Raw genomic sequence first — 14,210 nt, 5'->3', positions numbered from 1 at the left:
CATTCCCTTTAAGATTCAACAATGTGACCACAACTGGGGAATGTGTACTAGCAGACACAGGCCCTCCCCATGTGAGGCCCAACGAGACTCACTGTCTCTGGGGACAAATCTCTCGGTATCCCCTCATCCCTGCTCTAACCAGGCTGGAGCCGGAGGTCTGATGGAGTCTAGACATAATGGACTTTCTTGACCCTTCTATAGCTCCCAACTCTTGTCACTAAGCTCCTTCAATTGTGGGTGTTTTATGGTTTATAAAGTGTAATTTATTGGATGATAATATGTCCAAGATTTCACAGTGAATTTCATGTCTACTTGTCAACATTTAGAGTACAAGATAGGTTGTAGCAAAAACATGGGTTTTGTTTTTTTTAGTTTCCATTTGTGAACTCTTATGTAGTTGCATGCTAAGTAAAAATGTTGTGTTTTGTTCTTCACTGACAGACAGAATCCAGCAGGTTAAAGTCCGGTCAGTCATCCTCTGAGGATGAAAGCTGTCTCATCCCTCAGCTGGAGAGGACCATCGATGACCTGCGGATTAAGATCGCTGTGTTGCAGGGCCAGCAGGCCTCCTTGGCAAAGGGCAGCGGGGATAATATGGGAGCTCTGGGCACTGCCCACCACAAGGCCTCACAGATGAGAGGAGGGAGATTGGGAAAGATGAGCCAGGAGGTGTCTGTCCAGACCTCGCCAGTGGAGGAGGGGTTTAAGGTTGACGTGCCTTTCAACGGAGGATCAGGCAGCGTGTCGTCTTCTGTTTCATCCTCCATCCCCAAATCTACAGAGAGCTTTGTCTGCACGTGCCAGCAGCGGCAACAGAGCAGTGCCCCGCCACCTCCCCCTCCCTTCTCTGGAGGCAGGGCCCCACCTCCACCACCACCACCTTTACCAGGGGGTGGCGCTCCTCCTCCACCACCACCACCTCCCCCGCCCCTACCCGGGCTTGGACCTTGTCCACCACCTCCACCACCTCCTCCTCCTCCCCCGCCTGGTTTTGGACCTCCACCACCTCCTCCTCCCCCGCCTGGTTTCGGACCTCCACCCCCACCTCCTCCTCCGCCGGGTATGGGCCCTCCTCCACCACCCCCTCCACCTGGAATGGGCCCCCCTCCTCCACCGCCACCCCCAGGCTTTGGGCCTCCACCACCACCAGGCCCCATGCCCTCCATGATGGTCCAGGAAGCTGCCCCTGCCAAGGCTGTGATAGAGCCCCCCAAGCCAATGAAGCCACTCTACTGGACACGCATACAGCTGAATGCTAAAAAGTAAGGATATGCTGTATAAAGTGAAGATAGATATGGATCATTTGCACAAAGGTATTCTCTGAACAGTAGAGAATTGAGAGGAAGCTTGTCCACTTAAGATAAAGATCGCTACGTGCTCTGACGGCAGGAGAGATTCTAACCTTGTGGAAAATAAAAGTGATGCAGTCCAGGCATTGTGGTCAGCACTGAATTTACTTGAACCAGGTTTTTCTTTCCTTAATAAGGCTTGGAAAATCGTAGCTGAATAAACGTCTAGAAATAGACTACTTGATTTACTTGCAAGTGAGGAACTTGACATTGAATTCTAAATGTAATTTGTTGGCTGACAGATTTTACAACGGGGATTTGTATGAGTGGATTTTTACTCTGCAGAAGATGACAAATAAGTGCTCATGAAACTGCAGAAGACAATTTATAATGTCAGAAATGCCTTTTGTGGGACATAACATGTCTTGCACTATAAAGTGGATTTTTCTGTACTTTTTCAAACAATTCATGGCAGATTAAAGCTGGTCTACTCACACTCTAAATAATTCCTCTTGCCTCCTATCTTTAGGGCTAGTGGCTCACTGGTGTGGGAGACAATCGAGGAGCCAACTGTGGACTTTGAAGAATTTGTGGACCTGTTCTCCAAAAGTGCTGTTAAGGAGAAAAAAAAGCCGATTTCAGACACAATTAGCAAGTCCAAGGCCAAGCAGGTACAGTATGTTATATGGTTGTGTGTCCCTGTGTTGGTCTATGTACAGTATGCATATACAGTATGTGTGTGTGTGTGTGTGTGTGTGTGTGTGTGTATAACCAACTGGGTAGCCAAATATGGCTATATGGCTCTTCGTCAGGGCTTTTCCCATCTTCACTCTCACTCCCCTGATGCCCCGTTCCTTTCCATTTCTCCCCACTGTCGCTCTCCGAGTCGCTTTGAGTGACAGGAGGAACTGCTACAGCCAGACAGTTATTATGTGGTGTGAGCTCTGGCTCCCACCCGACTCCCCCGTGACCATCCAGTGGCACCGAGCCAATGTCTCGCGTGCGGTGAGGAAACCTCACGACGGTGATGACTGTTGAGAGAGCGAGAGAGAGACAGAGAGAGAGAGAGAAAGAGGGGAGTGAAGGAAAAAAGGAGGGAGGGAGGGAGAACCCTGGGAGCTGTATTTCGTGATGTGGTTCCTCCCATTGTGCTTTCTGTATGACTTAGTTTAATAGTTGGGCTGTTTGCCTCCCCAATGCCCTTTATGCCACTCCATCAATCTACAAGTCAAACATTTGATCCACGATTTAAAGTTGCTCTCATCATGATTTTTATGTTAATGTAATGTTCTATCTGCCCAAATGATGTGTGTCTAAATCAAAAATAATGTTGCACAGGGGACGAACGTTTCACCCCTCTAATTGAGACCCAGTAGGATCACCCGACAGTTGCTGAGATGAAATGTTGGTCTCAGGCATGGATGTTGGTGGGAAATCTCCTAGTTTATGGGAAGTGATGACTTGAAACTCAACACTAACTCATAAAACAAAAAAAGGTTCGATTTAAGGGCTGTGGGATGGAATCGCTGAGGTCTCAGCCTCGTACATGGGGCACATGCTCTGATAGGTGAGCTATGGCCGCCCCAATGATAATTTCACTGTAAAAAGAAAAAATTATTTCATAATAATAATAAATATATATATTCCAACTGGTCATGCTGTCACACACAGCAAGAATAAGCATAGCTGAAACTGAAATTGCTTGCTCCAACTGTTCAATGTCAATCATTCTCCTGAGTTCACATCAATTAATGTAATGTCTATCATTTAGAGGTGATTCAGTTACTATATCAAGTATCTTTGCAGTCACTTAAACACTGCAGTCAAGCCAGCTTTCACTTTGAAAACAACGGACAAACTAGCCCACATGGTGTTCTGATGTTGGTTTGTATAAAACAGACATTACGGTAAAAATGTGTAAGAACTGACTCCAAAAGATATGTGACCCTCTGGTGAACGTGATAGGTGCTGTCACATTTATTCAATAAGTCCGTTAGTCTGTCAGACTGGAAGGCACTTGGTAGGGAAGTTAAAGCCCCTATGGATATAGCACAGGAAAGAGAAAAACTCACCTTGCAGCTTTGATCCAATAGAGCACAAAAGTCAACAGCAATGAAATCAGTACATAAGCCAAATGAGTTTGCCCTTCACAAGAAAATCCTACAGGAATTATTTTCCATACACCTTACACTGGCATCATTAAGCATGTTGACACTCAAGAAGAAGTCAAATGGTTTGTTTGACGCCTGAGAGACTTAATAGAGGGAATTCACTTCTGCACAGAGCAGCATTACACCATAGAGTCCAGATATAGGAGACAACACAAGGCATGGAGACAGGGAACAACCACAAGAGTGTCTCATTCTCTATTAAATACATTGTCCTTGATACGACGCTCTGTTGATGGAGCTCTGAATGAGTCGACCACCACATCATGAAGCCGATCATGTTGTGGTTGTATTGCTAAATTGCGAGGGACAAGAGACAAATTGAGGTGGGTGTGGGTTGAATTCCCTTAGTCCTCGCTGCATGACACTGCTGTGGATGTTCTCCAGCACAACAATGGTGCTGAAGTGAAAAATTATACACAGAGCTGTGACTGACCCCAATTTGAGGCCAACCTTCTGACATTTCGAGCTCATGAGGACCGGCCTCAGGCCTCGAGACGATTGAGCTCATCTCTAACTACTTACAGTTATTCCCGTCCCCATGTGTTGTGGGTTGAGCTGTCTTGCTGATAAGAGGGAACAAGCATCCTCTCCAGAGCTACCACTAGAGAGCAGCTTTGACGTCAGTGCTCGGCCAGTTAAAAGACCTCTGCTGACATCAGTATGAGATGTGAAGAAATACTATCATTGCTCAGTGTCAAATGTTGACCCTGCTGTCCATCTGCAGAGAGGTTTAAGAGAGGAGCTGCTGTTGTTATTTAAACCGAGGTGTAAAAAAATCATGTTTCTAGATTATGTGATGTGCATCTGTTAGAGACTGCAGATTTTGGGCTTTTGTTTCGTGGCACTCGAGTTCAATCCAGCAGTATTTTGACTATCGCTTGATTTTGGAGATGCAATGTGTGTTTCCACTTCAGATCAAATTAATATTATTAAGCAACTTTGGTTTCCTCACAAAGTTTTCCATCCTGCATGAATGAAGATTCCTTCTAAGCAGGTAAATGATGATTAGTGTAATTATTAACTACTCTTGTGATTAGTTTTTAAATTAATTTACCAATTGATTGGTTTGTAAACAAAGAAACACACAAAGAAAAAAATGCTGTTGTTTTGTCTTGGAAACAGTCCAAAGCCCAAAGATAGCTCATTTTCAATCACAAATGATCAAGAAATGCTCTGTTAAGAAGCAGAATCTCTGGATGTTTGGCATCTGTGCTTGAAAGACTACTTTGATAATTAATGGATTATCAAAGTAGTCTTTCAATCCACTAATCCAGAAGCTTTTAAATTCTGATACTGTGGCTTGTTGTTCACAGCACATCTTTCCCAAACTAAACAAATCACTGCAGGTCAGAAGTAGATTAGTAAAGTGCAAAGGTGAGTATATTGTGCCTTTAAAAAGGTATTTCAACAGGTAAAAAGGACTACTATAGTGTACCATAGTCTGTCAAATTCAACCATCATGAATGAAAGTCATTCAAAGGCAGAAATAACCTTTCAGTAACAAGATGCTTTGATTTGAACCAGTAAAAGGGGCTGGATTGTTATTATTTAGGGCATAGAAAAGGTAAAATAAAATTCACACGGATTATTTCAAAAGAGATTTCTTTCATTTATACTGTTAAATCATATAACTATAGTCACATTTCCAAATTTAAACAAAGATCATCAGAAACAGCATTAAATTATTGCCAGTAATCATGTTAATGTAACGGCTGAACATTTCCTTGGCCACAGTTGTGATTATGTGGTTACAAGAAATGATAAAGTTTGACACAGACACATCTGTGCTCCTTTGCCCTTTGTCTGAAATGTTAATAAAACAGTCTGTGATATTTTGCTATTAATTTCTGACATATATTCAATTGAATAAATGTAATGCTCAAACTGATGCACTACAGTTTTTGTAATAATACACTCTGAATCCCAATTCTGTTTTTAATTAGTGTTTTACACAACATTCCAACATTTTTGGTTATCATGGGTAAAAAACTTCAAAGATAAAGTTATGTCTATTATAGTTATGTCATATTATGACCACTTGATCCAGATAAAAGCAATTGTAGATGTAAATCAGAGGTCACCAACCTTTTTTTTAAAAAAAACCCCAGAGAGCTACTTCAAGAGTACTGAGTAATTCGAAGGGTTCCTTTTTTGATTCAAACCTCTTGTCTTTGAACACAGTGTTTACAATTATCATCATTCCTTCCTTCAAGACCACCCTGTCCGAAAAGGCTTTCTTGCTCTTTATCAAAAAGTTTTCAGCTCTAAATGAAGCTTCAGTTGCTGTTTGTGACTTTTTCCACCAGCCTTCTTTAACTCACATTTTTCTGCCCATAGTGTGCTGCCAGGTGGGTAGTTATCATGGAAGCTTCCCCCCCAAAAAAATCTCATATTCAGTATTGTCATTTTCAAATCTACATCAGGTGTTTTTGATTCAAAAAGGACAGCAGCACAATTAAATATCATTTTTAGATGGCCCTTCATTGTAAATAGTGCTATTTTAGAAAATCGCCCTGCAGGCGACTCACAAGGTCCCTGTGGGCAACCAGGTGCCCCTTGGCACTGTGTTGGCTACCCCTGATGTAAATAAAGGTACAATACAACTTTAACAGACTGCGCGTTACTGTGGACAGCATTTTTCGGCATGACACCAGTTGTGAAAGCTTGACAGGTCTTGCAACACAATGTTTTATGAAAATGCCCTTTTAAAACCAAACAAAAGTTAACTATAGATGTGGACAAGTCTTATTACTTTCAGTTATACTCTGTGCTTGATCCCAAAGTTAAATGAAGTAAAATTCCTTTTCATGCAAATAATAACTTTCATACTGTTTATTTCCAGGTCGCTTTCAGCTTCAAGATGTACGTCAGTGATTAGTTTCTCACATGTGATTCAGAGCTGAATGGGATTGATGAAAGTCCACATTGGCCAACCCTGAAATGATAAATGGATCAAAAGATCAACTTCTAATTAATGTGACTTAAAGTATTTCTTTAAACCCAAAACTCAGACACATGGATCTCATAAGACAGTTGAAAGGCAGTGTATTACATGAAACTTTTTGGTTTGTTTTGTTGTCCTCAAAAAAGCTAAAATGTTCGTCACAAAAAATAATTTCAATAACTATAGTGGTTCATGGATCCAGCTGTGCTTCATTATGAAATAATACTCCTGATACACTGTGAGGGCATTTTCATTTTAGATTTATGTATAAAGTGTAAAGTGATCCTCTGTTATATCAGGCAGCTCTGCTCGGTAGTAAACCACTGAAGTCTGTTTTATGTAAGTTTAACCTGTTTGTACATTTGGGGGAGTCAGGTCAGCTGATAAAATATGACTAATGACTTGTTTTTTCACTGCCATTAAGCAGCCACCCGACACTAGCTGTCACAGTCTCACTGTGGAAGCCGTTCGGCATCATATCTCGAACGGCTTGTCCCCTGAAGCTGTGGTCGAGCCGGGAAAACGGAGACAGTTGGGGCCTGGTGATATAACTTCCTGTGTGTTTGAGAGGTCTGTGGTCTGTGTGATCTGGTTTAGATGGAAGCGTTCTGTCTGGATCACAGTAGGCTACGGGTTTCCTGTCCCATCCCTTCACCACTTCGCTACCCGTCGCACACTTTTGCTTACTCAGGCGAGCTGTGGTTCATAATGGCCCCCTTGGTTGCAGTTTTTCATGCATAATAACAACACTGGCTTGATATTCTATAACTCCTGGCTGTTTGACAAGTGGAAATTATTATTCAGGTAACGCTTGTTAATATTGCAGCTTTTGAAACTATTTTGAATGTGGGATACAATAGTTACTACTATTGTACTAGATACAACTAGTTACTGTATATATCCGCTTTGGAAAATATATCCCTGCATTGTGCAATTCCATCACATATAATGTAAACAAAACCACATTGGACATTCTCAGTATATTTAATCAGTCGCAGGGCTTCCTGTGATCATACACAAAAGCTTCCAGTTGGGTTTTTATTCACATGACCGAAAGATGATGAATGTGGAGAATTGTAGGAAAAGGAGAAATTGTTAATCATCATAATTCAGCGAGACAGCATTTTAATTTCACTAATGTTTGCGGGTAAATGGTCTGCAGTTTTCCTCCCACAGAAGGAAATGCACAAGGAGGAGTGATGATGCTGTCTTATTAAATAAGTTGTCTGCATGTGTGTGTGCATGTCATGGTACAGTATATGGAGCACAGTATAACCATCCGTGTTCTCTTTGGCCTTGTCTCATCAACTCTTAGGTGGTGAAGCTGTTGAGCAACAAGCGTTCGCAGGCTGTGGGTATTCTGATGTCCAGCATCCATCTTGACATGAAGGACATCCAGAATGGTAAGTGTCATCATAAGGTTATTCAGTATATCTGAACTTGTCCTTCTATAACTCTTTAAGAGGAAGAAGAAGGTTACAATAAAATAACACAATTCTTAAAGCAGTGAATAGTTGTTCTGGCCCACGTGTTACTACAGTATGCAGGTGGTACTGAAAGCAAGAGGAGGTGTGTGCTTTATGGTGAATGAGTTATTTTACCTCCCGTTCAGTGTCCAATAATCTGTTTATCTGTATTTAATCCATGTGCAATAACTGAAAAATATGCTGCAGTACTGGCTTCACCTTTAGTACTGGACACTTCATTTTCTGTATATGCAATATTCATTTTGTTCTATTTATTTACATTTTTGCATTGCGAAACTTGTATAGTATCTTCCTTAATTATTCATCTACTAGATTGCTTGAACTCATACTCAAGTATCTCATATTGTAGTTGACAGGATTGCATTTCACCTTGTTCAATTTATTGCAACAAATAAAATCTATTTTTATTTTTTCTTCCTCCTTTTATAGAGAATAAGCAGCTCAGGTGCGTCGAGAAGGGAATGATAATTTACAATAAACAGGAGACATGTTTAATCCAAAGTCCAAAATCAAACCCCACTCTGAAACCACAACATCTTTTAGAACACTTCCTGTACACAAAATTAAAATACTGGCCTTAGTTTTGAGATTGTTTTGTTTGTTTTTGGAGTGCTGCTATCCCAGTTCATAGAAGACATCTTGTTCTTAGCCTATTGGGTCTGGAGAAAGATTAAGTATTGGCTGAGGTCATTGCCAAAGCTTAAACCTCCCTCTAGTAGTTAGCTTTATCACAAGTCATAATGTCACAAGGCATCAGAAATGTTTTCTCTCTGTTAGTCTTCCCGCTTCCTTTGCTCTCATTTTGCATAATCTCTCCTCATCTAACATCCACATGGTGTTTCGCGGCGGCTCTCCGTCTTTCTCTGATGAGTTGTCACCATCTTGTCTAAGCGGCTTTGTTAAAGTGAAGTCATTCAGGAGATGTTGATGGGAACCGACTGTTTTCCTGTTTTAGTTACTCTCTGATTGCTCTCCAGTCTTCGCTCATCCATGTGTCTAAACACTCTTCCTCATCTCCCGATCCTTTTCCCGCAGTAGAGCCTTTATTACAGCTTCAAGTCTTTATCTCAATCGCAGCTGGGTAGGTTACAATAAAATAAATGTGCACCACAGAAACCAAGGTTGGTACATTTTGTACACTTGTAGTAATAAACACCACTCTGTGGGTCTGCTTCATCTGTAGAGTCTTTAAAGAGTCGATTTTCTCTCTGTTTTTAGGCTTAATGTCAGTCTTTGGTGAATCCATCTCAGGTCAGAGTGGGAGGGCAAGCGAGGGCCACACTCATTAGCACTGTCATTCATCTCCTATGTTAGGACAGTTTATGCCATAGTGCATAATTAGCACTGATTGGAAACTTCAGTATATCATGGAGGGTAAGATCAGAGTGAAGATATCTTAGTGGTTTGGTGGTGAAATACTTCTCTGTATCATGTGCTTATTATTCCCCAAAACAATGGCAGGCCCATCGCCTTGCACAAATAAAGTCACCCCATAAAAGTTTATTATTTTGTTCGTCATGCATTTTAATTAAATGATAGGCGTGACTAATTATAGGAATAAAATACTCATTATTTCACCAAAAGAACAAACTATATATTAGCAATGCTGTTGTTTTCCCATTCCTGAAATTATCTCATGTTCCCTTGTGCATTTAGAGGTTTAAGATGATTAAAGAATCAAAGGCCAATTTGTTTACAAAAGAGAACAATTCAAAGTAATTGTCCCTTTCGGTGTAGTGAATTATTGCCTTATTTCCTCTTTTTATACCATGAAGAAGACAATGTCGAGCAAAGCCATCATCACTTGTACATCTCTGACTTGAAAAACAACTTCTGAATCATTGATTTGGATTGTGTTGGTTTTATGATGACCCAGTGAGAAGTCAACACATTTTTCTTTTCCTCACAGCTGTTATTGTTTGTTGTCAGACTTGGCCGACACTCTGCGTATTTCATAGGACACTTCCGTGTGGTGTCTGCTTCCTGTGAGGCTTTGGAGCACCAGTCACTGTATTAGATGGTGGTTGCCGGCGCCATGCTGGGGTTGAGTGTGGTAGTCGGGGTAGACCCAGGCAGATGTGTCTGGCTTTTGGTCATGCAAGGTCTGAGTCAGAGTGATGATACGGCTTTCTCCCGTGCCTTTAAAAAAAAAAAGAAAAAGCCGTCTCCAATCAAACCAGCCAGCCAGACTCTGGTTTAGATAGTAATGAAAACCAAATGGTTACAAGAGAAGAGTGCGACAAAACAGAAAAAGGGAGAGTCAGAGAGAGAGAAGTTATTTCTGTGGTGGCTTTGGAAGAAGAGAGAGTGTGAAGAGGTGAGAGAGTGCAGATAACTGTGAAAAAAAGGAGTGGATTTACCCTTGTGGCACAAGAGTGAAGAGATTAAAAAGGTCTGCAGGGTTACATAAAGAGAGATAAAGCAATATGAAAGTTTAAATCACCAGACAGAAGTGACTTTCCAAATGCATGTCCTTCCTATAATTTATTTTTTGGTCTTTAATCTTGTAATCTCTGTAAAAAGATTATAAGAAGTCCAGTCACATTCAATGTCCAAGCATAAGATGTGATGCAAAGTGAACAGTGTGCATTGAGTCCATTAAGTCCCTTTATCCCTCCTGACACAAGCTCTTTCCCCCTGTACCTCAACAGCAAATCAGCAGATCAAAACAATGTGAGTAATTTGGACACCCACAGCACGGTGAAATACATATATAGGTGTCGAGTGCTTCGCTGGGTGATTGTGCGTACAGCAACACCTCAGCCTCAACACCGCAGACCCCCGGGCTCTGTTTGTCTTTAAACATTTACTTTCAAAGGATTAATGCTCACGGGCGCCAGGTCCTCGCGCCGAGACAAAAAGGCGACACCAGGAATTCAAACACAGGAGTTCAAACACAGATCTTTGTACCTTTGACAGATTTCTTAGACCTCCATATTTATGTTTAAGTTTGTGGCCCCTTCCATGCTGTCGTGATGAGAGCTGATATCTATGTAACTCACGGCACATGGCGCTTCATGTGGGCCATGCAGGGAGAATTCTGCCCTTGTTTCATGATACCTTCAGCTCCGGCAAAGCAACAAAACTCACAGATTTGAAAAGGTGTTCTGCCAGTGTTTGATTGTTGTTTCAGGCAACGGAAAGTCCTATAATCTTTAAGAGACATAAGAGATTATGAAGTGGAGGCCTGTTTGTGCTGGTTTGATTTCTGTCTTGGTAATGGTGTTCATTGAAGGAAGCAGAGAAATGTCATAACATGCTTTAAAGTTGCATTGTGTAATAACAGGCCACATGCTTAAAAAGGAGGGTAGTATTTCACCTTGTGCAAGTAAAGCATGATTTACTAAATGCACCGATGGTACTGCAAGGTTTACCTAGTTTAAGTGAACTTTACAAACTAAAAATTAAACTTAATTAAACTAAAAACCTACACCTGAAGTGAGATCCTGCATTTAAGAGACTGTCGCAATAGACTCTTTCCCGGAAAGTCTAGCTCCACAACAGATATTACTTGTTCAGCGGAGCACACAGAGACCAATAGAGGCAGAGGAGGCACAGGCGGATGTGATGCGGAGTGAGGTGTGGGGTCTGCACTATATAGATGATGCTGCCTGCTAGCTCCATGGCTAAGCTAAGTCAGGGATGTTTTAATGCAGTCAGCTACTGTATCTGTGCTGGGGTTTGTATTATTCTCATGTTGTCCAGCTTGAGGTAACGGGTGGCAAAAAAAGACTGTTCTGCATGCTCTGCAAAACAAAAACAAAATGTATGTTACTGACCTCAGAAAAAAACAAAAAAACAAACGCCGAACAAGACATTTTTACTGAACAAAAGGTTCAAATAAACTGTCATTAAGTGAAAATACAGTGTGAAAGGGTCGAATTTATGAGACCAAACTGGTAAACATTATTTTTTATATCTATATAACATTATATAGAACTTTATTGATACATTGCCGTGGATAGGCATTGCTGTGCTTCTCTCCTGATGACGGCTCGCCTTGTTAGTGACCTGTCAATCAAAGGTAGCCACGCCCCAAATCATATGATTCTTTATCTTCTATTTTCTTATAAATGGGGCCCTTATTAGAACTATTAACATCAAATTGTCTTGAAGAAGATTTTTTTTACTAGCGATTGAGACTATAGTGTTGTCCTAAAAAAAATTCTGAGGTCATAAATCAAGTGAGAAGTTTTCTCATTTTGCACTAAAATGAATGGACAGATCTTTTTTTCAGCCAAACTTAGCACCCCCTATTGGAATTTTCAGTAGAATGCAGCTTAAGGCACTTCATGGTTTGCCTCCATGCTCAGATTGCCATCTGGTTGGGACTAGCTGGTTAGCATGCTAATTCCAAAAGACATCGCTGCAACACAATACATAGACGTATTGGACATACCTTCAAGTGTTGTTACTTCACATTCTCTTGATAATGTTTGTTCATTTTTAGAATATTTTATACTAATATATGGCCATATCTTACATATTACTCCTTCTAATGTTAATATTAACCGTGTCGTCTTTTCCTTCCGCCCACAGCCGTCCTAAATATGGACAACACTGTCGTTGACCTGGAGACTCTGCAAGCCCTTTATGAAAATGTAAGTATAGCAACAGCCTGGAATTGCAGCTATGTCTTTATGGTCCCTACAGTCATAAACATGTTTTAACTTTGCAATTTTTTGACTTTGAAGGGACAATGATCAGGCTCATGTAGACAGTGGTTTTACTAAAGTCAATAGACCAGTGAAAAGACAATATCCCAAAGTGAAATACATTTCTGCACTCTCCTGCCAATGCACAACCATATAAATACACAGTGTTGAGCAACAAACCCCAGTATAATTATACAAAGTAACACCACTGACAGCTCAGGCTGATCTTGACTGCAGCATTCGGTGTGGGAAAACTTTTTTTTTCTTCTCCTCTGTGGTTCGCAGTAGAAGTATTATTTTGGAACTGTTTGCTTGTGACAAATAGAATGATTAATGGTTACACATTTCATGCCATATATGAATAACAGGCAATCATTTTATTATAGAATGAAACCTGAGTGGACTCAACAAGCTGTGATATCAAAAAAATGGCAAAAAAGAAATCATTCATCAGCTGTTAGTGTTGTTTTATTTGGCACTTCCCTGAGGGTAAGCCACAAAACACCAACTGCTATCCATCAAAAGATACCTTTTGAAAGAGTATAAAAAGCTGTACTGTGTAGGTAAAAAAACAACACTTTTTTAATTAAACTGCTGTGTTTATAATATAAAGCAACATGTTTTTACATAGTGAGTCAGAGATGTCACTTTCCTGTTAACATATTTCTCTATGTGGAGTTCTTACTCTACGTTCCACTTGAAAGGGTGAACTAAAGGAAGTGTGCATTAGATACCAAAACAAACAGGCGAGCCACAAACCGTACTGGTATGTGTGCTGTTTGGCGACACAGTCAGTCTTGTGTAGGTCTGTCTGCTGGCTGGAAGGAGACCAAGGCGTTCACATAGTAAACATGTTTTCTTCACACTGGATCTGATTGACTTCACTTTTGTAATGCCCCTGTGTGAAGGAAATGATACTCCAGCATTTGTGTCGTCCAGCTCTTCTTGAAAGTGCTGGTGTGGTTTTAAAATAAGAGAACTAGAGAGAGACTACGCTGAGCTTTGCCAAGTGAAATGACCACATTGTATTGTATAATATTAGCATAAAGAGAATTACGGAGCTGTCATCACTACTTTCCAATATGTCTCCATTTTGGCGATGAAGGGCTCCTTGTATACCGTAAATACATATTCATCAACCCTCACTGATAGGAAATCTCCCCCGCCCAATGGTAACGGTCAGGACCCGTTCGAAAGTCAGGTCAGTAAATAATGGAACATGAAAAAGGGCATGTTTTCCACATTTCAGCTGTAATACAGTTTTAAGATGCTGTGACATTCCTGTGAATTGCTTTTTGGCACAACTACACACAAGAGGCCTGGACCTTTGGCTGCCAGAGGCATATTAATAATGTTGATCATGGGAATGAGACTGAGGCTTGAGACAAGCTGTAGTTATGAACCAATGTGTCATAACTGAGGATCAAAAGTCTTCTAACCTCTCCACTCACCCCAAGACTTCAAGCCCTCTCCCTCTCTCTCCTTCTCCCCCTTATGGCCTGAGGCTATGTTATTGAGTTGAGGAGCCAAATTGTTTCTCTTTTGTATTGCGAGACTCCATCCTGTCTGTGGGTCTCCAGCCCCCTAAACCACAGTTGGCAGCACAGTCAGCCTGTCTTGAGGAATGCGAGGGGCTTCTAATGGTTACACCCTCACTCACTGTG

At 41.1% G+C, this 14,210-nt stretch overlaps 1 protein-coding gene across 1 annotated transcript in view; it reads left to right on the top strand.

Annotated features, from left to right (window-relative positions):
• fmn2a (formin 2a) overlaps positions 1–14,210 on the top strand; it is a 44,334-nt gene that overhangs the window by 10,158 nt on the left and 19,966 nt on the right. Inside the window, exons 4-7 of the mRNA XM_059358757.1 lie at positions 442–1,262; positions 1,819–1,960; positions 7,720–7,807; positions 12,431–12,492. Coding sequence (XP_059214740.1) covers positions 442–1,262; positions 1,819–1,960; positions 7,720–7,807; positions 12,431–12,492 — 1,113 coding nt within the window. The remainder of the gene's footprint in view (positions 1–441; positions 1,263–1,818; positions 1,961–7,719; positions 7,808–12,430; positions 12,493–14,210) is intronic.

This window comes from Centropristis striata, chromosome 20 (assembly GCF_030273125.1).
Source record: "Centropristis striata isolate RG_2023a ecotype Rhode Island chromosome 20, C.striata_1.0, whole genome shotgun sequence".
NCBI classification, from domain to species: domain Eukaryota; kingdom Metazoa; phylum Chordata; class Actinopteri; order Perciformes; family Serranidae; genus Centropristis; species Centropristis striata.
Note: the sequence above shows the minus strand (reverse complement) of the source record. Positions and strands in the feature narration are given on the sequence as shown.